Source organism: Alosa pseudoharengus, unplaced genomic scaffold (assembly GCF_046254945.1).
Source record: "Alosa pseudoharengus isolate Yale_2024_CS ecotype anadromous, Long Island Sound unplaced genomic scaffold, YU_APseudo_1.1 YU_APseudo_1.1_scf_19, whole genome shotgun sequence".
Taxonomy (NCBI): domain Eukaryota; kingdom Metazoa; phylum Chordata; class Actinopteri; order Clupeiformes; family Clupeidae; genus Alosa; species Alosa pseudoharengus.
Genome location: NW_027468657.1, coordinates 34,305,521 through 34,333,366, shown reverse-complemented (window position 1 = coordinate 34,333,366; position 27,846 = coordinate 34,305,521). Strand labels below are relative to the sequence as shown.

Below are 27,846 nucleotides of genomic sequence, written 5' to 3'. Positions count from 1 at the left end.
ATTGTATAAATTATATTCTGATTCTTTATTGGATAAATGTGGTTTAACAGCCATTTGAATTTCAGGAAGGGCAATAAACAGAATTAATTAATGTGTAAAACTTTTATCCAAACATTATACATATAAATCTACACAGCAACTTTATTCCTTAAAACATTCAGTAAGTGATGACATTTACTGCTTAATTCATGTGCACACAAAACAACAACAAAAAACTAAAAAAAAAATAAAAAAAACTCGAAAAGTGCTTGCATGGGGGTAATGTGATTTGCAGTGACAGAATGTGTAGCCTACTCCAAGTGAAAAATATGGGGACCTATCAATAATTTAATATAATGAAATATTCTCATTTAAGGTACAAACAAAATTTTCTAACACAAACAGTACCACAAGTAATTTCTGCTATTACCCTAGGGACAGGTGAGGCCTCTCAATTTATTCATTCATTCATTTACTCTCCACACAACTGGGAGCAGTTCAAGTCCTTTAGCTCAAGATCTTCTACTCCCTGAAGTAGGCAAGTTAGAGGGCTTATGATAGCAGTCAGACGGTGTGGGGTTTGGGCTTGCATTCATTCCAGTTGGAATATAATACATGCTTTCCAGGTAGCCCTGATCCAGAGGTGGCTGGTTTTGCAGCTCAGACTTTGGCACCTGGCCTCCTGGAGTTCCGTAACCCATGCTGTTTTGATGAAGCGTTGTGGGGACCGGGGGCTCAGGATTTCGAGGAGGGTGAGTAGCTTGGGGATGAGTTGGAACAGGGTAAGGGAGGTACTGAGGGGCATACATACCTGGCCCATGCAGGGAGGAGTATGGGGCCGCAGGAGGGGGATACAGGCCAGAGTGTGACAGAGCCTGCTGTGGGATTAGCACCTCCACGTACTGGCCAGTCTCTGGGTCAAACAGCATCTTTCTGAGGGGCTGCATAGGCACCTCAATGTAAAAATACTTCCCTGTGTCAGGGTCTAGAAGAACACGGCGAGGGCCTCCTTGTCCATACCCAAGTCCCCCAGCACTGTCTGGGTACATGACATTACCACCCCCTGTCCCATCGCTCCCATACTCTGGGCCATAAGAGGAGGCCAGGTCTTGTGGACTGCACAGGTATTGGGGTCTAGACTCCATGGGGGGCATGCTGGATGGATGAAGATGGTCACTGTATGGCCCACTACTGGCACCTGGTGGCTGCTGCTGCTGCTGTGTGGGATGATGGGCTGGACGCCGGTCCCCATGCTGACCAGGAGGAGGTTGCCGTTCCTCCCCACACGGCTGCAGCAGTGGCCCAGGGCAGGCAGGCGGGGGGTGGAGTGGCTGGAACATGGCTGGGGGCTGGGTAGGGTTCAGCATAGGGGCTTTAGGTGAGCCTGGTTTGTAGGTCAGAGGTTGACTGTCAGGTCTGCACTGATGAGGACGGACCTGGGCTTGAGGTGGGACCCCGGGGTAGGGCAGGGACTGTCCTGGAGAGTGAGGGGCCATGGGAGGAGTGCGAGTGTGTGGGCTGAGACGAGGGTGGCCAGGATGGGAGGAACATGTTGCGCTGCAAGAGCATGGAGGAGGCCTGGAATTTGGATGGTACCTGTTTGCTCTTCTTGAAGCTAAGTCTGGCAGGAGGTATGGGCTGAAACTCTCCCGCTCATCATAGCTCGGAGGGTCATCTGAAGCATAGAAACGGAGATCCTCTCTCTGAGCCTGATTGCCAGGTGATTTCACAGCTAGCTGCTGTGTGTAGCTGGGGGCTTGTGCCATCAGTGGCTCCACTGTTTGGACAGAACCACTGGTGCTGGCTGGCATCACCTGCTCCTGAGGGCCTGGCATATTGGATGCCCCGGAGTTGCATGGTTTGTTCAAGATTATGGGTTGTCCTGGGACTCTTGATGTGGCAACTGTTGGCATCTGTGTTTTACTGGGTTGAGATGTGGTTACTTCATGGATCTGCTTGTCATTCAAATATTCAACTGTGGCTGTTTTCTGAGTCAAGCTGGATACTGCTGCCATTTTGTTTGGGGGAGGCCTGTAGCTTGAGCGAGCTGATACTGCTAATTTATTTGTGTGGACTGGTGGCGCTGGCTTTGTCATTGTCTCACCAAGAGCAACTGCTTCAAACTTTCTTTCTTCTGTGCCCTGATTTCTATCCACTGCAGGTTGTTGTTTGTCTCCTTTTGTTTTTTCATTTGATATCGACCTTATTTCTATCAAGGGCTGCTTGCAGCTTGGTTTTGTAGGAAGCACTGGTTTAGGCCTGTCATATGATATGGATCTAACCTGTATAGGAAGCTCTATCTCTTTTGATTTCTTTTGCAATGCAGGTACATTCACTTCCCCACATGCAGGCTTCACTTCTGTAACAAGCTGGCTTTTGCTTGTTGCCACTGGGGAAGCTGTTTCTTTGCTGATGCTGACAACCTCTGGAACTACTAAGTCAGTCAGTCCCTGTACTTTTCTAGAAAGTGATGGCTGATTTTCCTCAAACGTTACTTTAGGAACGTTCTTGTCCTGCTCTTGTGGCTTTGGGGAGATACCATGCTTGGACACAGTCTTATCAGCACTGAGCACAAGCCTTGGAGATGGGGCAGCAGGATGTCGGGCTGAGTCTACCTCCTTTCTGGGTGTCTCTCCTAGAGTGTCATCCATGCAGGACGTCTGCAGTGGCACCTCAATCCTGTTAATGTGTTTACGAGGATTGCTACTAGCTTCACTGATAACGTCACAAACCCCAATGTCAGCTTGCATCCCCTTTTCCTTGAGTATCATAGATACAGAGTGGCTGCTGCTTGTGGCTGCTAAACGCGGGGAAGGTGGGGCGTCTGGATTTGGAATGCCTTTTGATGAGCCATCTGGCTGAAATAACATTTTTGACACTTTACTAGGGATTTGAGGTGAACTGCTCGGTTTTGGGTGTCGACCAGTCTCATTTGAGACTTTATCTACTTGACTGGATGCAGCTAAAACAGTGTTGGTGCCCATTCTTGGGGCAACAGGGTCTTGTTCTTTGCTTGGCAAGGCTGAAGTCAGTTTGTTGGCTTGAGTTGCCTTTGGGGGGATGTGGGGGTAACCTGTCTGTGTCTTCATATCTGTGGAGTCCACAGCTGTCTTTGAGGTGTCTGCAGGCTTGTCACTTTCTTGAGAGGGTTCTTTGTTTTCCTTCCTGCTGATAGCTTTGCATTGAATCTGCATTGGGGCAGGTTTCACTGGTACTGTTTCCTCCTGAGCCTGGGGTTCACTCTCTTGTGGTGATTCAGCAGGGGCTGCAGCTTTAAAAGAAAGGTTATATGTATTTTTAACAAGTCTTCTCACATCCCTCACTTTATGCATGGGTTTCTTTATTTTATTTGTGTCACATTCATCTTCTGTCGGCTCTGTCTCGGCCTCTAATTCGGGTTCCTCCTGTTTCTCTTCCAGAACTTTTTCCTGGCTGTCACCAGCTTTTCTCTCCAGACTAGGAGACAAAGAAACTTTCACAGAGGACTGTTTTTTTCTCTCCTTGGGCGTACAGGGCTTTAGCATTATTTCTGGCGTTTTGGACATGAACATGCTCCTGCCACTGTGTTGTTTATGATTTTCCGGTCTCGCATGACGTTCCTGGTCCCTGTTTATCATTCCACTCGGCATGCCCAGGGCTCGGGTGGCAGTTGTGCCTGTATTCCCGACACTGACATTCGCTGAGTCACTGCTGTGCTTGCCTCCAAGATTACCGTTAGCCGCCTGCTGTCCACCATACTCTGGCTTCCGTTTCTCCATTTTTCTGCCCTCTGTAGGGGCATCTAGAGGACTTCCTTTCCTAACTGTTTTTTTGTCCTGTGGTTCAGGCCTCATTGAAATATCCTGAGGAAGAGGAGGAAGGGTGTAATGCAGCGGCTTTGGAGGCACTTTGGGCGCAAAACCTCTTTGCTGTTTAGCCACTTGAGGTGGACTCTGCTCTTCCCTGTCTGGTGGCTTCACAGGTGGCAGACTGTTGTCTGAAATTTGGCTGGACCCATCATTGTCAGGTTTAGAGTCCTCTCTTTCAGGAGGTGGGGTTGTACTCTCAAAGGGCTTGCTAATGTCTTCAGATGGACTTAAATCCTCTTTATCATGTGTAGTTTGGTTGCTCAAACTCTGCATTTTCTTAGACAGTACATTCTTAAGAAGACAAGAGGCAATTTTCGTTTTGCTTGATGTCTCATCCAGGGACAAGGACTTATGCATCTTCTGTTTTCGGTCCGGCTGATCTGTCTCAGGGTCATCTGTTGTCATATCCTCCTCAATGGTCACTGGTGTACTGTGCTGCCGTACAAAGGTATCCTTACAACGTCTCTCCATAGAAGGAGAATCCAAAGCACACTCCGTGTTTTCCTTGGTCGTAGGTTCATTGTTGTCACGTCTCTTGAGCTGAATTTGCCTTTTCGGAACTGTTCTTTTGCCTTTCCTGGCCTCCTCTTTGCTCTCTAAAGCCACATCTACACACTCAAAACTTCCCAGCTCAAAGCGCCTCGAGGGATCCAAGGCACCCAGTGGTGGCACATATGAAGGCTGACGTGAGACATCGTCACCTTCACCTTGACCTGAGCCACGCAGGTCTGCATAGGATAGCCATGCTGTTGCACCTGGGCTCTCCTGAGTGGAGGGCTGTGAGGCGTTTGTAGACGACCTGTGGCTGGAGTTATACATGTCCAGGTAATCCACCTGAGGGCTTGAGAGGCTACTGAAAGCCACGTCTGTCAGCCACTTCACCTCACTGTCAGCCTCATCAAACTCACTCCCCATGCTGGAGGTCTCACTAGTGTGATCTGTGGAGAAGCGGCCAGGCCCAGTGTTATTGCTCCGGGGGACTGGTTTTAGCCTCCTGGCACCAGCCTTGTTTTCTTGCTGCAAGGTCTGAGCTCTGATCTTACTCTGTTGCTGTCGAGTTGCGAGGAGCCACTCTGAATAACCGCGAGAAGGAATTCCTAGCTTTGGATCTCTGCTTGTGGGAGCTGCGCTGTAGCTGGCAGGCCCCTTTCTATTCCTGGCACTGAATGACAGCTCAACCTGTTCTCCTCTGTAACCCGCCTCTCTGCTCCTCCCCTCCCCCTGAACTGACGCCTTACCCTCCTCACCCTCTCTGTTTCTACCCTCCTCCCTGTCCTGCCATGGCCAGCAGTCATATTCTCCACTGCCGTCACCACGGCTGACAGTGGGGCTTTCCCTGCATGTCAATCCCCTGTGGCGTGCCTTCACACCTACCGATTGTCTTTCAAATGCTTCTGGGTTCCGTCTTTCATTTTCCTCCCAGCAACTATGTTGATCCACTTTAGAGGCAATTTCAGAATGGGACCAAGCTATTGAGTTTGAGGGGTTCTCACAATGTATTGATTCAGATTTCATTTCTATCATTTTGTCAGTGTCTACTTGCCTTGGTGTTGGATATTTTCTTAAGGATTCATGTGAGGGATCAGGCAGGTTGATCGGACTGTACTGATGGGTTGGAGATGCAACTGTGTTTGAATGAGGATCCAGCCCACACATTTCCTGTTCTTGTAACTCATCCTGTAACTCACGTTCAAATAAAGGGCTTGTGCTTTTGCTTTTGAAAGAGAGAGGAGACACTTGTTGTCCTTTGCCGTGAATCTCAGTGGAGGGGCTAGCTCCACTTTTTGCACTAATTGGTGAAAGATGATGTCCTCCAGATATTGGTGAAGTGGCAGATGGTGAAACCCTAACATATCTTTCTTCAGGTGAGCTCGATATCCCTCGTTGCCCAGGTGAGTATGTTCGAATGGGTGAATAATTAGTTGCAGCAACATCAGGTGATAGAGTTCTATTCTGTAAATCTGGTGAGGATGCTGTGTCTTTCACTGCAGATGGGGAGCTTGGGGACCACAGTTCAAGAGAACATTCTGAAACACAACGCTCTGGCTCAGGGGTGACATTGTTTAGTTCAGGGGAGGAGCAGATGTCCTTCAACTCTGAGAACGGGGTCGTATTTCTGGTCTCAGCCAACAGACTTGAGCTTTCAGGGCTTCTGACAGATAGACGGTCTGGTGATTGTGCCATATGCTTCATCTCATTTGGTAAAACACTACAAGTTATACCTCTAATTTCAGGTGACTCTGTCATGACCCTATCTGATGACACAACACTGTATGTCAAACCTGTTACCTGAGGTGATGTTGTTGTACTTCTGTAAGGCGATGGAGTTCTATTTATAAGTTCAGGTGATAGGTTTCTCCTGTTTGTCTGTGTGGTAGTGCTCATCTCAGGGGTCAGGGTAGTTCTTCTTGAATCCAGTGGGGATGCTGCATGGCCAGAATGGGGTGAGCTGGACATGGCTCTAGTTTCAGGAAAGTAGCTCATTCTCACATCTTCAGAGGGAGAGGGCGTTGCTCTAGGTTCATCTGAGTAAGTCACCCGTATTTCAGGTGAAACACAGGTTGGATTAAACATCGGTGATGGGGATTTTAACACAAATTCAGGTGTTATTATTGTGGGTTCAGGAGACTGGTTGATTTTAGTAGGTTCGGGGGTAGATATATTGATGGTTTTGGGAGAAATTGAAATTAATATCGGTTCAGGTGTAATAGACACCACTATGGACTCAGATGGGTTAGGGCTTACTAAATGGTCAGGCAAAGTTGTAATAACTTCAGGCTCTGGTGTAGTGGTAATCACAATAGGCTCTGGTGAAAAAGTGATGGGCTCAGTTGAAACAGCTCTTTCTGTGGATTCAGGTAAAGTATCCGTTTCTTTGGGCTCAGGTGAATTTGCCTCAGATACGAGCCCAGATAAATCACTGTCTGTTATGGGCTCAGCTGAACTGGCTACAGAAGAGTCAGATGAACAACTAAATGTTGTGGGTTCTGGTGAAGAAAAATATGCTACTGTTTCAGGCTCTGGTGAATCAGAAATGATAGAGTGTTCAAGTGAAGCGAAATTAGCAATGTTTACAGGTTCTTGTGAATTAAATATTTCTGTTGGTTCCGGTGAATTGGAGTTAGTTGCGAATTCAGATTCTTGTGAATGAAATATTTCTGTTGGTTCAGGTGAATTGAAGTTAGCTGTGAATTCAGATTCTGGTAAATTAGCAACTTCTATGAGTTCAGGTGAAGGGAAGTTAGCTGCTAATTCAAGTTCTGGTGAATTAGCAATATCTATGGGTTCAGATGAAGGGGAATTAACTGCTAATTCAGGTTCTGGCAAATTAACAATTTCTATGGGCTCAGGTGTTGTAAGGTTAGTTGCTAGTTCAGGTTCAGGTAAATTAATTTCTGTGGGTGTAAGTGGTATTCCTGAACTAGTGACTACTGGGGGTTCAGGTGAATAAAATGTAGGTAATAATGTAGGCTCAGGTGACTTAGTGAGTACTGTGGGCTCAGGTGTGGAAAGGTAAGGTAAATCTTCGACCTCGGATAAACTGGTAACTTTGGGCTTGAGTGAACTAGCAACTTCTATATGCTCAGGGGGATTAGTGATTAATATGGACTCTGGTGAGGAAATGTTAGCTATGTCTTTAAACTCAGGTAAACTGGCAACTGCTGTGGCTTCAGGTGAGGACAACTCAGTTGATACTGTGGACTCAGATGATGATGAGTTAGGTAATACTTTAGATTCAACTACTTCGGACTGAGCTGAAATGGTACCCCTTATGTCATTTGAGGGGATGGTGTGTCCTTTTTCAATATGGTTTACCTCAAACAGTTCCTCGGAGTATGAGGCTGTAATGTTTTGTTCATTCACAAAACTTGCTGTCCAGGCTTCAGAAGAACTGGATTTTCCCTTAGGTTCAGACAAAAAAATTGTGCCCGCTTTACCTTCCTGTATTTCATCAGCAGAGCCTTTTGTATCACTTGTTTCAAAGAGTAGAGGACTGTCTCTTGATTCAGGTATGATTGAAAATACAGGAATTCGACAAATATTTGTTCTATCAAGTGGAGAGCCTAAATCTCTGAAGTCATCTTGACTTGAGAAACCATTCTCTGTCTCAGAAATATAAGTTGCAGTTGGCTGTGGTTGTATTGAGCTTTTTTCAGGTTTCTCACGTTGAAATGCGTTGATGGGGCTGATCACTCCTGAACTCAAAGGCTCATTAATGGGAGAGGCCTCTATCAAGGAAAATGAGTTCACTCCTTGACTGTCAGAGGAAACCCCAGTGCTTTGAGGGCTAGAGTCAGATTCCAGATAGTCAGCTTTTTGTAAGGGTTTACTTGTATCCAGACCATCTGATGGAGCTGTCACTGATGCAGATGAATTTAGATCAGTTTCAAGGGTGCAGGGCAGAGCCCCTCTTGACTCGTTGAATTTATCACTCGACTCACTCGACTGATCTGAGTCGTTGGCTGTGTGATAAGATCCTGATGAATCAGTGGTGTCGTCCACAGGTGTCACTTCATCCACCTCCCTTTTGAAAATTGCCTTCGATGCCGGGCTACTAGAGAGGGAATGTGCTTCACCGTCGTCACCAAAGATGTCACAGAGGCAGGTGGTCTCAGAAATAACGCTACGTTGACTCGGGATTCTGGTGATATCAAAGATCTCCACACGATTCGGCCGATCCCTATTTTGCAGATTGAAGGTGCGAGGAGCACTGCTGAGGAATGAGTAGCTGTCCCCCTCTAGGACCCAGCTTTCCATTGCTTCTCGGCAGACCCCGGTGTCACAGGATGCAGTGTTGCAGTGTGTAGAGGGGCCAGTATGGCAAATCAGAAGTACCTGAGTAGCCTGATCTAGTTAGGGTTGTTGCTGAAATCCCTGAACATCCCCTGTAAAATGAATCATCTTGTCAGACATTCAGGTGTCAGGCATTAAATTAGTAAAAACAAATTAAATTAAAAAAAATTTACAAAAGTAAATTACAACTCTGTGTAGCCACACAATCTATGGTAAAACACACACAAATAGCAAATTGGGAGAAAAGTGAACATAACATTATGTCTTACTGATGAATACATCTAGTACTGAACAAACTGAAACTTTTAAAAATGCATGTGTCCAAAAAAACACATGCCATCAAAACGTTCCATCTTATAAGTATAACGTATAAGACAAAGGCATGCATAAAATGTGGGCTCAAATTGTTTTACCCATTGTTTCATTTTCTTCTACACCCTTCTCAACTTTAAATACCCATACACATCTTTTTTTATCAAAAATGCGAATAGTTCCCTAACCTAAAAACTTGTGGTCATGTTGAGTCAAATCAAAACACTAAATTGCTTGTATCTCATTTGCTTGAATTTGTTGAAATCAGAATTACTTCACACCATTTTCAGATATCCATTACACAATTCAAGCATATAACAAAATACTCTAAATATCAAGCTTGATTACCAAGCTTAAGGTGACATATTGTGAGCATATAACACAGCAAAAATGCAATAAAAAGAACAAGTACCTGCTCATTGCCCTTGCATTCTCTCGGACTGAGTTGAATGGAAGAGCAAACTCTCCCACATGAGTGCGTTTAGAGAGAGCAGAGGTGTACTGAACTGAACTGAACTTTACCTCTAGCCGATAGTCCTCCCAAAGGAGTCCTGGGTCTTCAGTCCCTCACTGACCCCTCATTCTAGCCAGTGTCGTCCTCCAGCAGAGTCCAGCACTTCTGCAGAGTATCCACCGACCACAGAGTCAGTCTGGCCACATTTGGCCCTTTGAAAGACATATTGACACCACATTATAAAAAGATACAACATCATTAAAAGATGAGAGATTAGAAAAGAGGAAAGGAGGGTACACCAGCCCCACCCTTTAAGTCTCTGCAAGAAAAGGACTTAATAAATCTGACCTGGATTTTTTTATGACTGAAGTTTGGCAGAAGCTGCCCAGTCTGCGCCTAGTAGGAGCATAGGGTTATAGCTTGCAGCAGGTGCAAGTCCGGCCAGAAAGGAGCATACCATAGGAATCTGACACGCTCTGCCAACAGTCACAGGGCCCTCCTAAATATAGACCAATGCTATCAAGGGAACAAACTCAATCGTGTGTTTGAAGGCGCAAGGGACACAAAATGTCAACTTCACTGTAGTGGGGTAGATAACATGACGAACATCACCAACTTGGTGATTATGTCTGGGTTAGACATACTAATTAAAGTTAATAGCAGTTTCCTGGAAATTCCTGGAGTGCTTGAAATCCGCCCAAATGTACATTTATTGACAGCAATATGAATGCACTCAGTCTCAAAAGACAGCACACGGCCTTTAGAGAAACTTAGCAAGTAGAACAGTGACAGGAATATTAAGCTTTCAAAGGCTCCAAAAGCCTTTTACATTATTTCGTATGGATTCACATTGTAAATATATTAACTGTACAGGGTTTTGCCTAACATTTTCTCCTCATTCTAATTTTAGTTTGTTAAAGCCTTACACTATATGAACAGGCGCTATATCACTCATGGGGAAAGAATTTCAGGCACCTTTGTAATGAAGGGGCTTTAGCATGCGACTCTACAGCAGATAAAGCTGACTGTCTCCAACCCAAAACTCCAGTAGATACACCTCCAACACAAAGCTTGCCATCTCCTCCTACAAAGTCAAATAAAGCTTGGTTCCTAGGTAACTGATAGGACAACTAAGAACTTCTCCCACCCTGATGCTATCTTTGGGATGATAAACCAGGGCACTGTTTCTCTGAGAGTATTTAAAATCCTTTGGTATTTATGACAAACACGAACATATAACTCCACCACTCTCATGTTTCAAATCTTTTTTAACATCCACATGGGGTTTAGATGTGTCTTTTAGGAAGGGTATCGGTTTAAGCATGCATCTACTTTTGGATAAACTCGGACTTGCAAGAACATAAACAAGGGTCAGAAATGAAGAGAAATGGGACGTCTTCCTCTGGCTAGATTGAAGCTATACAAAGGACTATTATCAGCCTGTGTGTGAGAGTCTGGGCCAGTAAGCCACTGCCATTATACAATGTAACGGCATTAAGCCTGTCATTACAGAAATACATTATAATGGGAATCTATTGGAAAAGCCACCTAAGAAGACAAAATGTCTGCACACTAGACTGATAATTTGCCAACGTGATTTTAAATCAGGTCTTATGAAGGTCTTATGAAGAAAACAAATCTAGGTCTTATGAAGAAAACATTAATGCAATTTTGATCCTTAATACAGACAGCCTAGCTTTGCTCTCTGTCAAGTGATACATTTGTATAGGTTGAAGGCATTCGTCTTAAAACTGGCCTACATGGAACTATGTGTGTGTGTGTGTATAAACAGTTAAAGTAGGAGTGAATGTGTGCTTTTTGTTAAATTTGACCGGGATAAGCCCAAGAGCAACTGGTAAGAGTCTCACTACTGATTAAAAAAATTTTTTAATTAATAAAACTATGCCTCGTCCTGGGTTATAGTTTGTCATGCCATCCGCATGGTTACAGTAGGCTGATGCCACTAACATTTTGGCAGGAGACAGAAGACTAAGCGTCATTATGCAACTGTTTCTCCATTGGCAGAGAACTGCAAGCTGTACTCACTGAAAGCTATGACATCCTGGCACGAGGATACTGATGGATGGAACACATGCTGACACAATCATTTTGTTTTACATGCCATGGTTGTGTCGCAGGGTTGTGTAATATCTTTACTTCATTGGATCATAAAGACTTTCCAATATCTCTTTACAATAACTCACACAATTAGTCTGATCTTAACACACAATGCTAAGTAGAATGCACATTCACACAGAACAAAATTGCAATCAGCCAGACTGATGCTAAACCCATAATCTAATCTAAATAGTGATGTTTCCTCTTGACAGATACTTATCGTCTGAAGCTCACTAAATCAATAAGGTTTTATCTAAAAATCTATATTTTAATATCTGTATCCTGTACAAAATAACTAAGTTTTAGGTTTAAACAAGTCAAAGTCAGATGTCCAAGACTAGCAAATGTGTGTAATTTCTCTTCAAGGAAATCTTTTAAAAGGACAGTCTCATATATCTTAAACTTAAACTTTTCACCATGTTGTTAGTCGCTTTGGTTAAAAATGTGTCAGCCAATTGTAATGTAATGTAATATATCAAACAAAATAACCTCAATTTAAAACCTCATATAACCTCACTTAAAAACACCCGTCATATTTCTGTATGCGACACACAGGTAAATCAACAACAACACAATCAAACACTCAGGAACTAGAAATAAGCAACACTTAAACTTCTGTCTGCCTGCATGTCTGCCTCAAACTAATCAGAAGAAAAGCCCACTGAAGAAAAAAAATCCTGTTCCCAAATCCTGCAGAATGTGTAGCCTACATCCATGAGAGTTTTTTTTTGTCTAACAGTCCTACCCATTTAGCACTAAAACTGACATTTCTTACTACCAAAGCATAAATAGCACTGAAGAATAGTTCAGTACCCGATACATTCTAAAGTTCAAAATGTTTTCATTTTCCCTGAAAAATGCAAAAAGCCTTCAAACTAGTCTGAATGTAGACTATTCAAAAGTTTCCATTCTATCTGGTGTGCATTGCATTTTCCATTGCATTTGTTATGATTACAAATTGCACCATTGCACTTGCTACTAATCAAACTAAAGGCTCTTATTCAGTGGGCTTCAAAGGCTTTGACGATAGCTCAGCTTTTATCATTTCTTAAAGTTGTATGGTAGCCTACCTACATAATGTATATTTCCCCTTGAGAATAACGTATTTCCATAGACTGTAAAAAATACGAATTATATAAACTTTGATTTTGATATATTTTTCAGCTTGCTGTCTAGTTCCCTGCTGCCTAGTACTTCCGGATCATGGGAGCCAAAACCTTGTAAACACAGGTATTAAGGACGTGTTCTAGGTAATTGTCAACTGCTTTATTATTAGGTTCACAGTTACTTGGTCGCCATCTACATAAACTCAATATATATATATGAAAGTTTACGACTGATCAGATGGAAAATGGTAATGCTTATTTAATTTCAACCGAAAAAGCGAATGGTCACTCAACGTGATGGCAAGCTAACTTAATGTAGCTAAATAGCTAACAACTAATCTGCGTATACATATTTGGCAGCCTGCCTAACAGCCCAAATGGCCTAAAAACATAATGTTACGTTTCATATATTCAAGAATAAGCATACACAGTATAAACTCAAAGACCGCTGCTTTGAGCTTGGCTCAAAATTAGTGGAATGCTAATTAGTGTCTGTTTTACGTTAGCTAAACAGCTACTGCTAAGTTAAACAGACTACCTACCACTAGCTCGTTTAAATAACGTTAGCTGCTAATTGTAAACGGTCTTGTTTACAGTTTAAAACATTCATTAAAATGTGTGTTCTGTGTTGTGTTAAGCGAAAATGATGCAGCAGGAACCAGCAGAAACTGGCCAAGAGGGGGTGGTGGGTCTGGAGGAGCCCAAGAAAATGACCCGTGAAGACTGGAGGAAGAAGAAAGAGCTTGAGGAGCAGAGAAAGCTGGGAAATGCCCCAGCCGAAGTGGATGAGGAGGGAAAGTAAGTTGTTACCACCTTTAGAAGATGCACTGACTGTCCGAGGAGATGTAGTCCATACTGTAATGGCTTATTAATAGTTCTCAACTTAATCTCATCTCTGATTATTTTTTTCATTTGTCATCTGCATCATCTTTTAGGGACATCAACCCTCACATTCCTCAGTACATTTCATCAGTGCCGTGGTATATCGACCCCTCAAAGCGTCCCACACTCAAGCATCAGAGGCCTCAAGATGAAGAAGAGGAGCAGTTTTCAAACATTGCGGAATGGTACAAGAGAGGAGTACAGGAGGTTAGTGCCCTTCTTCCAAAATTAGAATAGAAATGCTTTCTTGGAAGCTCTGAGTTGTAACAATGTTGGAGATGGTCTGACAATATGCTTTTATTTTCAATGGCAATTACAGAAATCAGTCAGCACGAAGTTCCGCAAGGGTGCATGTGAAAACTGCGGAGCCATAACCCACAAGAAGAAGGACTGCTTGGAGGTGGGAACAGCATTCACATATCACATAGCATGCACTTGATATTGGCATAGGGGCAATGATTTCTCCCCAAAGTCTGGACATGTTCTACATAGCTAAGTGTCCATCCAATTATTTAATGTTAAGTTTGAAAAATGGAATGATTAAAGGACAAGGACATTGTATGTTATGTTTTAAGGGGGAAAGATATTTAAACAAAAAAATCAATGGAAGGGGGTAGATTATCTCTCGATTTACACAGGATAAATGTGACTTCGATTATGATCATCCTTGTTTTGTTAACCTTGCCCTTGATTTATAACCTTGCCTAACAGTCTTTAGTCATTATTGTTGTTCACGGCCTAAATGTTCTTGCTGAGGTTTAAGATTGTATATTCATCTGTGCTCATAACTATCCCCATTACTCCAATGTTTTTAACGGTATCATAGAGGTCCTTTATCTGTGACCAAAATCCTGACTGATATGTTTAGAGGAAGAGATTCTCAGTGTTCCACTTCAAAATATTATTGGAATGGCAAGGACACTTTACTTTCATTGGCATAAATGGGATTGTGGTGACAGTCTAGAGGCCCACTATACCAGGTAAAACTGTTTCCAATTCATTTGTTATTTGCCTCCATAACAGCGTCCAAGGAAAGTGGGGGCCAAATTCACTGGCACAGGCATGGCTCCAGATGAACACGATCAAATCACACTGTCCCTGGATTATGATGGGAAAAGAGATCGCTGGAATGGCTACGACCCAGACGATCACATGCGCATTGTGGAGGAGTATTCCAAGGTTGACCTGGTGAGTGCTCTTTCCTGCAATAGGCCATCTCCCTCTCATTGTCCTCCTCAGATAAACCTCTGGATCATCCTCACTTCTCCCTTGATTTCTGGTGCTGTATTTGCTTTTGTTACATGAGGTATGTGTATTTCATGAAGTTTCTTTTAACAGGCAAAACGCACTCTAAAAGCACAGAGGTTGCAAGAGGAATTGGCATCAGGGAAGCTTGTGGACCAGATGGTAGGTTTTCGCATCAGATGACATTACCATAACAGTATCCTAAAAAGCTCTGTGATGTATTAATCCATTACACTTTGATAATGCAACACTCCTATTGTATAACTATAAAGGTTGTCAGTGAGAAGACACTCTCAGAAGTGTCTGTACTTCCAGAGCATTAGTTCTATTCTGTGTAATGCTGATCCCCTTCCCATGTCCACGAAGAGGGCATGTTCTTTGCACAGCACTTTGAGGCAGAACTTTAGTATTTGAGTTTATCATGTAAATATGTGAATGCCTACCAGTTTTGTATGGTTCACTCCATCATACATCATACAAGGCTTTTTTCTGTCCTGTTTCTTTTTCTATTTAGCATTTTACTGAGCTCAGTTGAGTAGGCTTTTCCAGTCATTTTTTTATTTAAAAGAAAAAGATTCTTATGTTCATACAATGAGTGCAACTCTTAAAAGCTGTGTGTGTTTGTGTGTGTGTGTGTGTGTGTGTGTGTGTGTGTGTGTGTGTGTGTGTGTGTGTGTGTGTGTGTGTGTGTGTGTGTGTGTGTGTGTGTGTGTGTGTGTGTGTGTGTGTGTGTGTGTTGTTTTTATCTTGACTGATGTGATCTGGGTTGTGGCAGGAGCGGGAGCACGACAGCGAGGATGAAGATGAGGATAAGTACGCAGATGACATCGACATGCCTGGACAGAACTTCGACTCAAAGAGACGCATCACTGTCAGAAATCTGAGAATTCGAGAAGACATTGCTAAGGTACATTGTCAAGGACTCCTGGCTCCTCCCTGCCATGATTTTTTGTGTCAGTCTTCCTCAAATGTTCAAACAAACCTACTCAACCTTTATAGAACTGGCAAAAAAAAAAAACATTTTAATATAAAAACTTATCTGAAATGCAATGACCCAATACACATTAAGCGTATATGTATACCCTGCTCGCAGCGCAGTCCTTCTTGAATTTCCCCTTGGGGATTAATAAAGTATCTATCTATCTATCTATCTATCTATTTTCATATTCCTACTTTCAAATGAGCAGGCTAATGAACTGTGCTACTTACTATCTCTCCTTTATAGTACCTCAGAAACTTGGATCCAAACTCGGCCTATTATGACCCCAAGACTCGAGCCATGAGGGAGAACCCATATGCCAACACAGGGAAGAACCCAGAGGAGTACGTTTGGAGACTATATTATGGAAGCTCAGTGGCAGATAGTACTCCTGTCCTGTGGGTTTGCATGTTCTGACCATGTGCTTGGTATTGCAGGGTCGGCTATGCTGGGGACAACTTTGCGCGCTACACTGGTGACACCATTAACATGGCCTCAACACAGTGTAAGTGGCCCAGCCTCTTTGTCTTCACTTGGGTTTACTTACTTGAACACTTCAGTGAAATCGCAGGGTTGCGGACAGATTGCAGCCCATACGGATTAAAGTAATATAAATATTTGAAGAATGGACACGTTCAGACTTTATGGCATTGGCCACCGAGTAGGGAGGCAATACTTTCTTTCGCTCTCTCTTTACCATGCTGGTAAATCTGAATGAATTTGACCATAGCCATTTGACCATGGTGCTCATGGTTTCTATAAAATGAACTGTAAAATGGATGTTTTAAAGCAGGCCGGTCTACTCTACTGACTTTTGTGTGTGCAATCTAAGTATCATAGAACTAGCTCAAGCGGCTGATTTACTGGACTTGGTTGTTTTATAATACAATCAAAAATACTTGGCCAGGCTTCTAATGACCTGCCTGCCTTTATTTGTAGCCACACCAGTCCAGTAAAATGGGCCTGTGTCTAATTGGGGCTCTGGCTTTTTTTTTGTTGAGGTTTTGCCATATGTGAACTGATAGCTGTCCTGTGTCTTCTCCATCAGTATTTGCCTGGGAGGCTTATGACAAAGGCTCAGAGGTGCACCTGCAGGCAGACCCCACCAAACTGGAGCTGCTGCATCAGTCCTTCAAAGTCAAGAAGGAGGACTTCAAGCAGATGCAGAAGGAGAGCATCCTAGAAAGGGTGAGAAACAATGGCCACACAGAATGACATGCACACTTTACACATGGATGAGACAGTGTTGATACCAAACTGAGCTGGTGGGGGCACAGCCTGGGGAGATTGTCCAAACCATCTTGTCCAAACCTGATTTCTCAGAAAACACAGGATGATGGTCAAAAATGGTCATCCTTGTCATTGGTTAAAAAGCACATTAACTATACCTAACTCAAAAAGTGAAAGTTCTGTGAATTAATCGACACAATAGATATTAAAAGCACTCATTACTCCTTAAAAAGGTAAATATAGACAAAAAATACTTATGTGGGCAGTTTTAGACTATGTGCTGCCTGTTTTGTGAATCTTTTGAACTCACTACCATTCTGTCTGAATTGTATTGTGTTCTAGTATGGTGGTCAAGAGCATTTAGATGCCCCTCCTCGTGAGCTGCTGTTGGCTCAGACAGAGGAGTATGTGGAGTACTCACGTCATGGTGCCGTGATCAAAGGACAGGATAAGGCCATTGCCCGCTCCAAATACGAAGAGGATGTGCTCATCAACAACCACACAGTATGTCTTTCCACCTGCTCTTGGAATAGTAATTCTACAGATGTGCTGCTTCTTCATTATGTAATGTTTGACATTCATCCTAATTGGCACTGAGAATGGGTGATTCTATAACAATTCAATGTGTTCTGTGTAGACATAAGATGAAATGAAACTGTTTTCCTGTTCTCAGTGCATCTGGGGTTCTTACTGGAAAGATGGCATGTGGGGCTTCAAATGCTGCCACTCAATGGTCAAACAGAGTTACTGCACAGGAGATGCAGGCAAGAAAACAATGGTAAGTTTTCAAATGGTCTGCATTCACCTACATGTTGAATTAAAACACACTAGAATATTGCCAGTTTTAAGGACATTTTGTGACACTGATGAACCATATTCTGGTTGCACAGAGCACCTCCTGCGTTCCATTTGAAGAAGGGCTGGAAGTTGCTGAGGAAGAGGAGATGCCAAAGACTCTCTTAGAGGTAGGCAACTCTGCTCTCTGCTCCTGTGTCTCATTGCTCATCTGCTTAAACGTACTTAACTCTAGAATGTAATGGATTTCACCAGCTTCACCAAGAAAAGATGAAGGACAAGAAAAAGAAGAAGAAGAAGGACAAGAAGCACAAGAAGAGGGACTCAGACAGCAGCGACGAGGAAGATGAGGCAAAGAAGAGAGAGAAACTCAAGAAGGTATGTTTATTTGGGTCTGATTTATCAAGCCCCTCAGTAAGCCCAGTTGTTGTTTTATTTCGGCATCTCTTTCTTGGAAACGGGAAGATACTGTAACAGCATAATAACAGCCTCATATGTTTCTGAATGGCCGGTTCTTGTGTGTTATTGTGTCATGCTAACCAAACCTTGTACCCCTGTCTTGTCCTCTTCATCTTGGTGGCCAGGCTTTGCTGGCGGAGGACCAGAGGCAGAAGGAGGTGGAGGAGATCATGCTGCTGGACGAGAGGAAGCGCCCCTACAACAGCCTGAAGGAGGTGCGGGAGCCCACCGAGGAGGAGATGGAGGCCTTCCAAATGAAGCGGCCCCGGTCTGACGACCCCATGGCCTCCTTCCTGTTCCAGTGAGCTCCGCTCTGCTGCCCGGCCACTGCTCTTCTCCCTGCACTCCCAGCAGACGGCACAGGGAACGCACCACACTTTTACCGAACTCTGTGCTCCCTGTCGTGGATTGGAAGCCCTTGTAGTGCAACCAGCTGGTCGTCCTTACACAGTTGGCCATCTTTTGCTAGCCTTGCTTGAGCGGACCAACATTTTTGTCAAGCTGAATGGTTATCTAGTGTTTACCAGTGTCTCTCAAGCTCTATCAGTGGTCGACCAACTTGGTATAGATCTGTCGTCTTGTTCAGCCACCTTAGGTCACTTGGGCACTGCAAGAATGAAGCAAAGTCTTGCAAGTGTGAACCCATATAATAATATCTTTTATGTCAGATAAAAGGGATTCTTTTCTGCAAGTCTGCAATCCTGTCCAGTTTCCTACCTTAGTTGTTTCTCCATAGCAAGGAGACACTGTACTTTATACAGTAAGTACTAAAATCTATACAGTTTTTAATAATTATTTCAAACATGGACATATTGGTGTCGTTTTGTAGAGCTTATGAAAAGGTCACTAATTTTGGCATTCACTATTTGTTTTGGTTTCCCATTCATCTCTGACAAATATAAAATTTTACTTTTATTTTAAGGGCTGTCTGCATTTATGTTTATAAATCGATATTGATTTTCCTCCTCAAGACTTGTCTGGTGCAATAAAACTTTTTGCAGAAACGATGTGCGGACGTTTGTTTATTTGTCTTTGGGGGCGGGGGGCACTTGCCTCCCAACGCTTTAACACAGCTGTGATGCTGTAATGTGAACTTGAGCGGTAACAAGATGCAGACTTAAGACGCCTGAGAAAATATTTGGTAAGTTGCACTGTATTTTGGCAACTGCGCGTCGCCTTGTAAGCTGTGGCGTTGTATGTTCATTGCCTTAGCTTTGTTAAAAAAAAAGTGCTTCACATCTGGCGTAGCTCGTTCGACTGAATACAACTAGGGACGTCTTGGAATTGTGTTCTAATGGATTGCTACAACGCCCAGATATCTGAGAACTTTTAAAACATGTCAGGGCAGAACATTCGAGGGAGAGAGTTGAGTACACGTGTAGGCTAAGAAATCAATACGATTTCATTAATTTAACACATTAGATATGTGATTAGACAGTGTTTTGTATATTCCCCGCCAGGTTGGAACAAATTTGCGATTACATCATGGTGAAAGTATTGCCAGGGAGAGTATTATCGCTATGGTAAAACAGATTGAGAGGGTTTGTGTACAGTGTGGTTGAGTAGGGGGGAAGCAATCATGTTTAGCTTAGTGTAGAGAAAGAAATCGCTGCAATCTATTTTCCATAACAATCTCCTGTTAAATTAGCTCATAGCCTTATCATTATGGATCTACTGACGAGATTTGGTCGGGATATTCCATGCAGTCCTCGAACATTGAGTAAGTTTTTTTTCTTTTTTTTTACAGAAATGAATCGCCCATTTTGCTCTTGCAACCATTACAAATGTATCTGTTTCATATGCAACTGGAACTAGGTTATATTATTGACTATTAGTTTTGATTTTGCCATAGTAATCCAACTTAATTACTCAGATGAATTATTAACTGTAGATGACTGCACAACTGGAGATCTTGTCAACCTTGCCTTGAGGTGAAAACAACACTCCTTTCTCTCTCTGTTGCAGTTGGCACCATACTCCGGCTTTGCATAGCTGTGTGCATACTGCCTCCCGTCTCCTCTGACATGCTGTCATACAAGAGAGGACGCAACTTCACCATTCAATCCTCTCAGCTGGTGTGCAGTTATCCAGGCCCCCAGGGGCCTCCAGGTCAACCAGGGGCCTTTGGGCCTCCTGGCGTCATGGGCAGGATGGGCTCTCCAGGAAAGGATGGCCAGGATGGGAAGGATGGGGAGAAGGGAGAGAAGGGGGAGAGAGGTATGACTGACTTTACAGCTATGTCATTTCTTTGCAATCATGTTCAAAATGTCTTTCTTTATGCTGCCGCCAGTGGCACTGCTATTTGCTGACATAACTGAAAAGTATTGAAGCAGATTTTGGTTAACCCCTAAAACATCCAGTTAATATATACTAGAGTTTCCCTTTATAGATGTCACAAAACACACAAAATAATCAAAATTCAGATACCTGGGTTCTATTAGGATATTTGTGATCTACATAGACCTCAGGAGGTTCTGAAATATCTGAGTCAGTATTGCATTATTGTTGTGTTTGTCTTGTGGTGCAGAGTGTATGCTTCAATTTGTGGAATTCAACAATATATTTCTACCTGAAAATATACTGAGATCACAGTCTCAGTAAGTAGCTAGCTCAATTTTCTCATGAGGATACAGGCTCTGACCAATTTATAGGGTTCCACTCTATGGGTCCTAGTTTGGGGCAAAAGTTCAGAAACAGCCTTGTGATTATATTATTTTCAAGATAAATATAGCCTCTGTCAAACATCTTATCGAAAATGTATTTAGGCCAAGAGCATAACATGCAATCCGAAAGAATGATCTTACGTTTTTACTGCAGGAATAAGTTTGGGGGTTGTCTCAGACAAATATCAAGATTGAAATGTCATCCTTGCATGGCTATTTTTATCCTGGTAAGAAACAGTGAGCTATAAGGTACAGTCTATGCATCCAGAGCTCGAGCAGAACCAAGCAGGTGAGTGAAGGCCTGTTTAGCTGAGCACTGGATCGACGGGAGAGACTGGACATACAGCGCCACTTTCTTACCATTTAAACTTATTGCCTGTGGCTAGTACCTCGCCAAAAATCAGTTGGTGTGTGTTACTAAAACCTTTCATAGATAAATAAATCAGGCAATAATGGTTTATGGCTGCATGTAAATGCTTCCAGTCAGAGAAGAATATGTGAGCACTTCACGCCTATATCCCAATTTCATGCCTTGCCAGAATTTGTCATTTATTGTCAGAGTTTAAGACAACCTGCTTTGGCAGAATATCATTTTCGTTTATCGTTTTCACCACCTAACTAGGGCTCTGTAACTGCTTTTTGTTTTTCAATTCTGTCTAGATAACAAATTAGATGTAGTCAGAGCTTGTGAACCTCACTTAAAATGTTTCAGCAGTAGAGTAAACAATTACTCAATGGTGAACTGGAATGGTTCGATGAAAATATCTATGTAAGAAAAGCGAACATAAATAAATAGCATATTTAATTCATTTTATAGTATTTATACATGTGCTGCTTTAAGTACATGGTGAATGAATAGAAACACAACTATTGTAAGCATTATAAGACCTCACAAAGAACAGGAATTTGATGGCCACAAATTATGTCATCATGTGGCTAGGCTGATCCTCCCTACTTGAAACCAGCCAATTCACATAGACAACACACTGTTGTGTCCACCAGTTATATGGCAGCTAATTGAATCGTTGGTGAAAATGTGTCCGGAAATGAGCATGTTGGCACTATTTTTAAAGATGGCCAACCATGCTGACTGGTTGAAGCTAACCCTCCAAATACTGACCCCTGATACAGATGCCCACACACAAGTATTCTCTCTATCTCTCTCTCACACACACACACAAGTATTCACACAGACAAGCACACATACTGGTGCGCATGTACACACACACTGGCAGTGCACACAACTTTTTGCAGGCACACACATACATACACTGGCACACATATGTACACACACACAAATAGATACACACAGTAAATGCACACAGGCAAAGGCATGTACACTGGCAATGCAGTTTGTACAGACACACACAAATATACACATGCACACACACACACACACACACACACACACACACACACACACACACACACATATACTCGTACATGAGGACATTCAGTTTCTGATTCAAATTACAAGGCAGCAATTGGAATATCTTTTAATCTGGAATACCCATTTTCCCTATTCTGAATTGTGAGTGACATATTGGGTTGTTTAACTTGTCATGGTATGTCAGTGCTGATGGGGACGAGACCGCATATGCCGAGTCCGAGACAAGACCGAGTCTTTGAAGGGTCGATACCGAGTCCGTTGGTTTTCAAATACAGTCGAGTCCGAGTCAAGACCGAGTCTTTGAGGAAGCAAGTCCGAGTCGAGACCGAGTCCTTTAACATGTCAGTTTTCATATTCATGATTTAATATCACCCCAATTAATAAAATAAACAGTTAGGCCCAGGCTTGGAATTTCACCATTTTAGGGGCAAGGCCACTTGGCCTTCAGTTGGGCATATTTGGTGGGGGGCACAAAGGCCACATGTCAGGGCACCAAGGCCAAAGTTAACTATACAGTAGAAGGCTATAAAAAATAATCAAAGTTGTATTTAGCCTATTCACAGCAGTAGACCTGCATCACTGTATGAAACAGTACAAAAACATGAAACATGACATATTACATAGAACTGTAAATCATCTGATCATCTAATATTTAAATGTCTAGGCTATATTTAATGTTTATATTTATTTTATATTTGGCCTGTTATGGAATCATGTATTGAACAATTTAAGCACAGCTCAGCTTTAAGAAACTCAAATAGCCTAGATGCACGCTTAGCATTTTTTGATCATTAAGACTCCTTTCACAAACTCTTACTCAGCTGTATATCCTCTGATTTTAATATTTACCTATATCTAGCCAATATTTGTAACATTTATTTTGTATTTGGCCTGTTATGAAATCATGAAGAACGATTTAAACACATTTTGAAACCTAAAGACCAAAGTTGGAGACATGAATGTAGACCTTGCTGCAGATTACATTTTTAATTTAACCGGAATACTCTGGAACGGCTTACTGTACAGGTGACTGCTTTATTTCTGGTAAGGTCTGCTGTTTATTCTGATATATGGTTTGTCATGTGTTGAACTAAGGGTTCGTGAAGTATTCCACCGAGATGAATGGGTAGGGGAGATGGGTATAGCACCTTATGTAGACGTTATGATTAAATTTAATTATATTATTTACTTTTCTCGCGAACCGTTCACCACAGCAATTAGCGGCTAACATCGTTTAAAAGCTGAGAAAAAGCTCTTTCATGTGATGTGATACATGTGTCTGTGTGATGAGTAGGCTTAACGATTGCGAGTATTTCAACTGAGAAGAATGGGTGAGTTTGGACGCACTTTCTGTCTTGCCATGCGCTGTCATTTTCTCCACTGTGTAAGACTGAATTAGTTTGCGCTGTGATGCTAAGATTATTTTGACAGGCTATAGGCTAAATAAAAATCGCTATTAAACGGACGCAAAGCAGAATATTGAAAGAAGGGGGCACCAAGGCCAACGCAAGGGGCAAAGACGTGGCCGCCGTGAAATTTCATTTTCATTTTTTTTTTATATGAACATAAAAAAATGCGCTGGTCTCGAGGACTCGGTCTGAAATTACGAGTCCTTCTCCTCCCACTGTGGTCCGAGACCGAGTCAAGACCGAGTCTTTGAAGCAACAAGTCCGAGTCGAGTCCGAGAAAGCAGAAATCGGTCTCGAGACCGGACTCGAGTACTACATCACTGAGTGCATTAAAGGTGAAGTCAGCGATTGCGTAGAAAGTCTTGTTTGTTTATGTTTATATTTATTAGCAGAGGCTTTTGTCCAAAACAATGTACATTATATTTTAACCAAGGACCAAACAAAACACACCAGAGGTATAGCTCACCCCTCCCTTCAGTATACTCCACTCAGGGTTTGTTTTCGTTTGGGGGCAGGCAAACATTTGTTTGTTTACAGTTTCCGAAGCCTGAGGTGCCTACAGAGACCGTTCCTCTTTACAGTGTACTCACGGAATGGGCAGCTAGCAGATGGTGGAGAGATGATTGCTGAATGTGACAAAAAATGCTATGGGCTTGAAAACGCATACAGTCACTGACAATAGCTAGCCTTTCATCTGTCCCATAGGGTGTGGGTCAGTTTTCCATGCTAGAGACGCTCGTGACATTTATGTAAAAGTGCATTATTATGATTTTTCATTACCTGTCAAAATGACCACCAGTAGATCCGTCATACCGTCTGTTGTTTGCGGTATGCTACCTTGCAAATAGAGGGTTAACAATTGTTTTCTGCTTAGAACGGCTAAAAAGGGCCAGGTCCTACAAGTAGTTGAAGTCACTTGCTGTTGTTTGCCTCAGGGTGGGGAGCCAGGAGGCTGTTGTACCCGGGGGTAACCAAGGGGAGAACATGGAAGAAAGAGTTACTGTAGTATGGGATGGAGAGGACTTAAGCATGACTTGCCGTTTACAACGACCTGAAGGAGTAAGGCATGCAGAGAACATGGGAAGTGTGTTTTATTTTCTTTGCATAGCAGGTGGCAACACCATGCAGCAGTCATACCATGTACATCTAGTTTATATGTTTGTTTGTGTTCGTTCTTTGAAGGAGATGCTGGTCGACCTGGAAATCCTGGAAAGCCTGGAACCAAAGGCCGTCTGGGGATAGTGGGGAAAGCAGGACCCAGGGGCCTCAAAGGTGTGCGAGGGGCCCTGGGTCTGGCTGGTGTGAGAGGAGGCAAAGGGGACACTGGAGACCCAGGAGAAGCTGGAGCCATGGGTGGGTGCAGCTGTGGATCAAGGGGACGGTCTGCCTTCTCTGTTGCAGTAACAAAGAGTTACCCAAAGGAGCGCTTGCCCATCCGGTTTAACCGCATCCTGATGAATGAAGGGGGCCACTACAATGCCAGCAGCGGCAAGTTTGTATGTGCCATTCCAGGTGTGTATTACTTCACATATGACATCAATTTGGCCAACAAACACTTGGCAATTGGATTAGTACACAATGGTCAATATAAAATCAGGACCTTTGATGCTAACACGGGCAATAACGATGTGGCATCGGCGTCAACAATTTTACGTCTGAAGAAAGATGACCAAGTTTGGCTGCAAATTTTCTACTCAGAACAGAATGGTTTATTTTTTGACCCATACTGGACAGACAGTCTCTTCACAGGATTTCTCATTTACGCTGACCAGGACTTTGATGTGGAGAGCCAAACAGCTGATGAAGGATCCAGATGATGTTGTGAATGGCATACTTTAGGAAATGATCAGTAGAGTGTAATATGCAGTAAATGAAACTTTGCACTGTCAGTGTATCATGCAACAACAGATTTGCTTTTTGCTTACTAAAAAGTGTTGTGATTTTAATAGACCTACTTTTTAATAAGTATAATCTTGTTAGGACTGGCAGCATACATTGCTGTATCGTTAAAACACTTGCTAATAGAAGTGTCAAAAAATATTATTTTATGTTGGACTAAATGTCACTGCAGTAATTACATGAAGACATGTCCCCATATTATGTCCAAATTTTAAATAGCATAATCATTCTTTTCACAAATAACACTCTATAAACATGCCTGCTTAGATATTGTGCTTTTCTTGTCTAGTCTTATGGTGTTAATATTTTGAAGCAGCCTAATCATTTTAAACATCCTATTGCAAGTCCAAAAGGCTGTTAGGCCTATTGTATTTTTGGACAAATCACAAAAGCTGTGTCTGAGAAAAAAAAGGCGGACACAATTAATAATTCTACATACTGGAAACTATTTCTGCCACATTTGTTGCCACATGGACTCTCTCTCCTCCCACTCCCCTGACTTTGTAAAGTAAAACTCTTAATAGTTGAATACAGTGTGGAGTGCTCTGTCCAGTTTGTACCCTAGTGGTAGTTTCAGGAAATTAGGGGTACAAGGATACAAGGAAGTTTATTGTCACATGCATATAGTTACTGGATGTAAGAAATGCAGTCAAATTATGTCTGGTGTCAGCCTATTTGTGCATTTATGGGGGGGGGGGGGGGGGTAAAAAGTGCAATTAAGAGCAACCGGGGCAAGGAAAAACTCCCTTACTAAGGAAGAAACTTTGGGCAGATCCACGGCTCAAGGGGCTAACCCAACTACCAGGGGTATTGGTGTGTGTGTTGGGAGGATGACAAGGGAGATGGGATAGTGTGCTGTGTATGTGGGGGGAGGGCAGTGTGCAATATGTGTGTTGGAGAAGCTTCCTCATGAGACAATGTGCTGTGTATTGGGGGGGGGGGGGGGGCAGTGTGCTGTAAGTATGTTGGGGATGTGTGTTGGAGAAGCTTCCTGATGAAATAATGTGCTGTGTATGTAGGGGATAGGGGGGGCAGTGTACTGCAAGTATGGTGAAGGGACTTACTATTGCAAGCAGACTACTGTATGTATGATGTATGTGAGTGATGACAGTGCAGATGTGTGTGTGGGCGGGAGGGGAGAAAGGCTAGGCAATCAAGGACATGGGTAAGATAGATGGAGGAGAAATCAAAAATAATAAATAAAAAGTTCTATGGAGATGTGCAAAAGTTGGAGAAAGTCAGATATGTGTGTGTGCGTGTGTGTGTGTGTGTTTTGACGTGTGATGAAATAAGAAAATAAATAAAAGGTCTGTAGCATAGGGAGAGGGATGTAAAAGTGCTAAAAGTCATGTAGGTATGTGTGTGTGGGGGGGGGGGTCATGAGTGCTGAGGAGTGAATGAGTGCAAAGTCAGTATAGTGTGAGTTCAGAGTTGGGAATGGCCTGGGGATAAAAACTTCTCCTGAGTCTCTCAGTTCTGGCTTTGTGACTACATACACTGCAAAAACTGCTTATCTAACAAAATCTAACCAAGTGTTATTAATCTTAAATCAAGATAAAAAAAAATCTAGTTGGTATTGTTTTCAATATAAAGAGACTTACCTAGCACTTTCTTGTGAAAACATTTGACTTAATTTAAAAAAAAGTTTGACTTATTTTAAGACATCTCATCCTGAAAACAAGCAAATTTGTCTGCCAGTGCGTTAAGCAAATTTGTCCTAAAAACAAGCAAATTTGTCTTGATAAGAGTCCTTAAAATAAGTCAAAGTCTTCTTAAATTAAGTCAAACTTTTCTTTTGAGAGGGTGCTAGGTAAGTCTTTTAATACTAAAAACAATACCAAATAGATTTTTTAATCTTAATATAAGATTAATAACACTTGGTTAGAATTCATTTTTTGCAGTGTAGGCGTCTTCTTGATTTCAGCGGTAGGAATAATCCATTGTTATGATGAGAAGAGTCCTTCAGAATCTTTTGGGCTCTTAGGAGAACTCTTATCTTGTAGAGCAGGGAGTTGAGTTCTTATAGTACGTTCAGCTGAGCGCACTACTCTCTGCAGAGTACAATCTCTAACTGTGGAGTTCCCATACCAGGTGATGATGCTACCAGTTAGAACACTCTCAACCGCTGAAGTGTAGAAGGCCTTCATGATGGATGTAGAAACTTTGAATTTCCTTAGCTGACGAAGGAAGTAGAGTCGTTGTCTGGACTTCTTCAGAACATATTGAGTGTTAACAGTCCATGTTAAGTCTTCAGTAATGTGGACACCAAGGTATTTAAAACTTG

At 42.6% G+C, this 27,846-nt stretch overlaps 3 protein-coding genes across 6 annotated transcripts; 2 read left to right on the top strand and 1 right to left on the bottom strand.

Moving 5' to 3' along the window:
* Positions 1-15: 15 nt before the first annotated feature.
* Positions 16-12,642, bottom strand: LOC143132786 (uncharacterized). 2 transcript variants are annotated; one of them, XM_076292561.1, is made up of 2 exons: positions 9,346-12,642; positions 16-8,713 (listed from the first exon to the last, which is right to left on the bottom strand). In XM_076292561.1, exon 2 carries the CDS (start codon positions 8,583-8,585, stop codon positions 492-494), a length of 8,094 nt encoding a protein of 2,697 aa, XP_076148676.1. In that variant the 5' UTR covers positions 8,586-8,713; positions 9,346-12,642; the 3' UTR covers positions 16-491. The 2 variants fall into 2 exon arrangements, with proteins under 2 accessions (XP_076148676.1, XP_076148677.1); XM_076292562.1 differs by having other exon boundaries at positions 9,456-12,642.
* On the top strand, positions 5,639-19,208 carry slu7 (SLU7 homolog, splicing factor). 3 transcript variants are annotated; one of them, XM_076292565.1, is made up of 16 exons: positions 5,639-5,719; positions 12,670-12,735; positions 13,250-13,409; positions 13,547-13,700; positions 13,813-13,893; positions 14,517-14,681; positions 14,832-14,900; positions 15,514-15,645; positions 15,964-16,061; positions 16,155-16,222; positions 16,766-16,905; positions 17,290-17,451; positions 17,621-17,725; positions 17,838-17,912; positions 17,998-18,120; positions 18,327-19,208. In XM_076292565.1, the coding sequence occupies exons 3-16, from the start codon at positions 13,255-13,257 to the stop codon at positions 18,504-18,506; spliced, it is 1,707 nt and encodes a 568-aa protein (XP_076148680.1). In that variant the 5' UTR covers positions 5,639-5,719; positions 12,670-12,735; positions 13,250-13,254; the 3' UTR covers positions 18,507-19,208. The 3 variants fall into 3 exon arrangements, with proteins under 3 accessions (XP_076148680.1, XP_076148679.1, XP_076148678.1); XM_076292564.1 differs by lacking the exon at positions 5,639-5,719 and having other exon boundaries at positions 12,670-12,755; XM_076292563.1 differs by lacking the exons at positions 5,639-5,719; positions 12,670-12,735 and adding an exon at positions 12,770-12,859.
* A 66-nt stretch (positions 19,209-19,274) lies between these two features.
* On the top strand, positions 19,275-26,091 carry c1qtnf2 (C1q and TNF related 2). The gene is made up of 4 exons (XM_076292560.1): positions 19,275-19,342; positions 19,850-19,921; positions 20,167-20,418; positions 24,846-26,091. Exons 2-4 carry the CDS (start codon positions 19,867-19,869, stop codon positions 25,478-25,480), a joined length of 942 nt encoding a protein of 313 aa, XP_076148675.1. The 5' UTR covers positions 19,275-19,342; positions 19,850-19,866; the 3' UTR covers positions 25,481-26,091.
* Positions 26,092-27,846: the final 1,755 nt, after the last annotated feature.

Coding starts and splice junctions, on each gene's coding strand:
- LOC143132786 (XM_076292561.1), bottom strand. CDS start 8,585: ATGGAAAGCTGGGTCCTAGAGGGGGACAGCTACTCATTCCTCAGCAGT.
- slu7 (XM_076292563.1), top strand. Junction 13,410..13,546: donor GAAGTGGATGAGGAGGGAAA/GTAAGTTGTTAC, acceptor ATCATCTTTTAG/GGACATCAACCCTCACATTC. Junction 14,901..15,513: donor GGAAGCTTGTGGACCAGATG/GTAGGTTTTCGC, acceptor GGGTTGTGGCAG/GAGCGGGAGCACGACAGCGA.
- c1qtnf2 (XM_076292560.1), top strand. CDS start 19,867: ATGGATCTACTGACGAGATTTGGTCGGGATATTCCATGCAGTCCTCGA. Junction 19,922..20,166: donor ATGCAGTCCTCGAACATTGA/GTAAGTTTTTTT, acceptor TCTCTGTTGCAG/TTGGCACCATACTCCGGCTT. Junction 20,419..24,845: donor GGGAGAGAAGGGGGAGAGAG/GTATGACTGACT, acceptor CGTTCTTTGAAG/GAGATGCTGGTCGACCTGGA.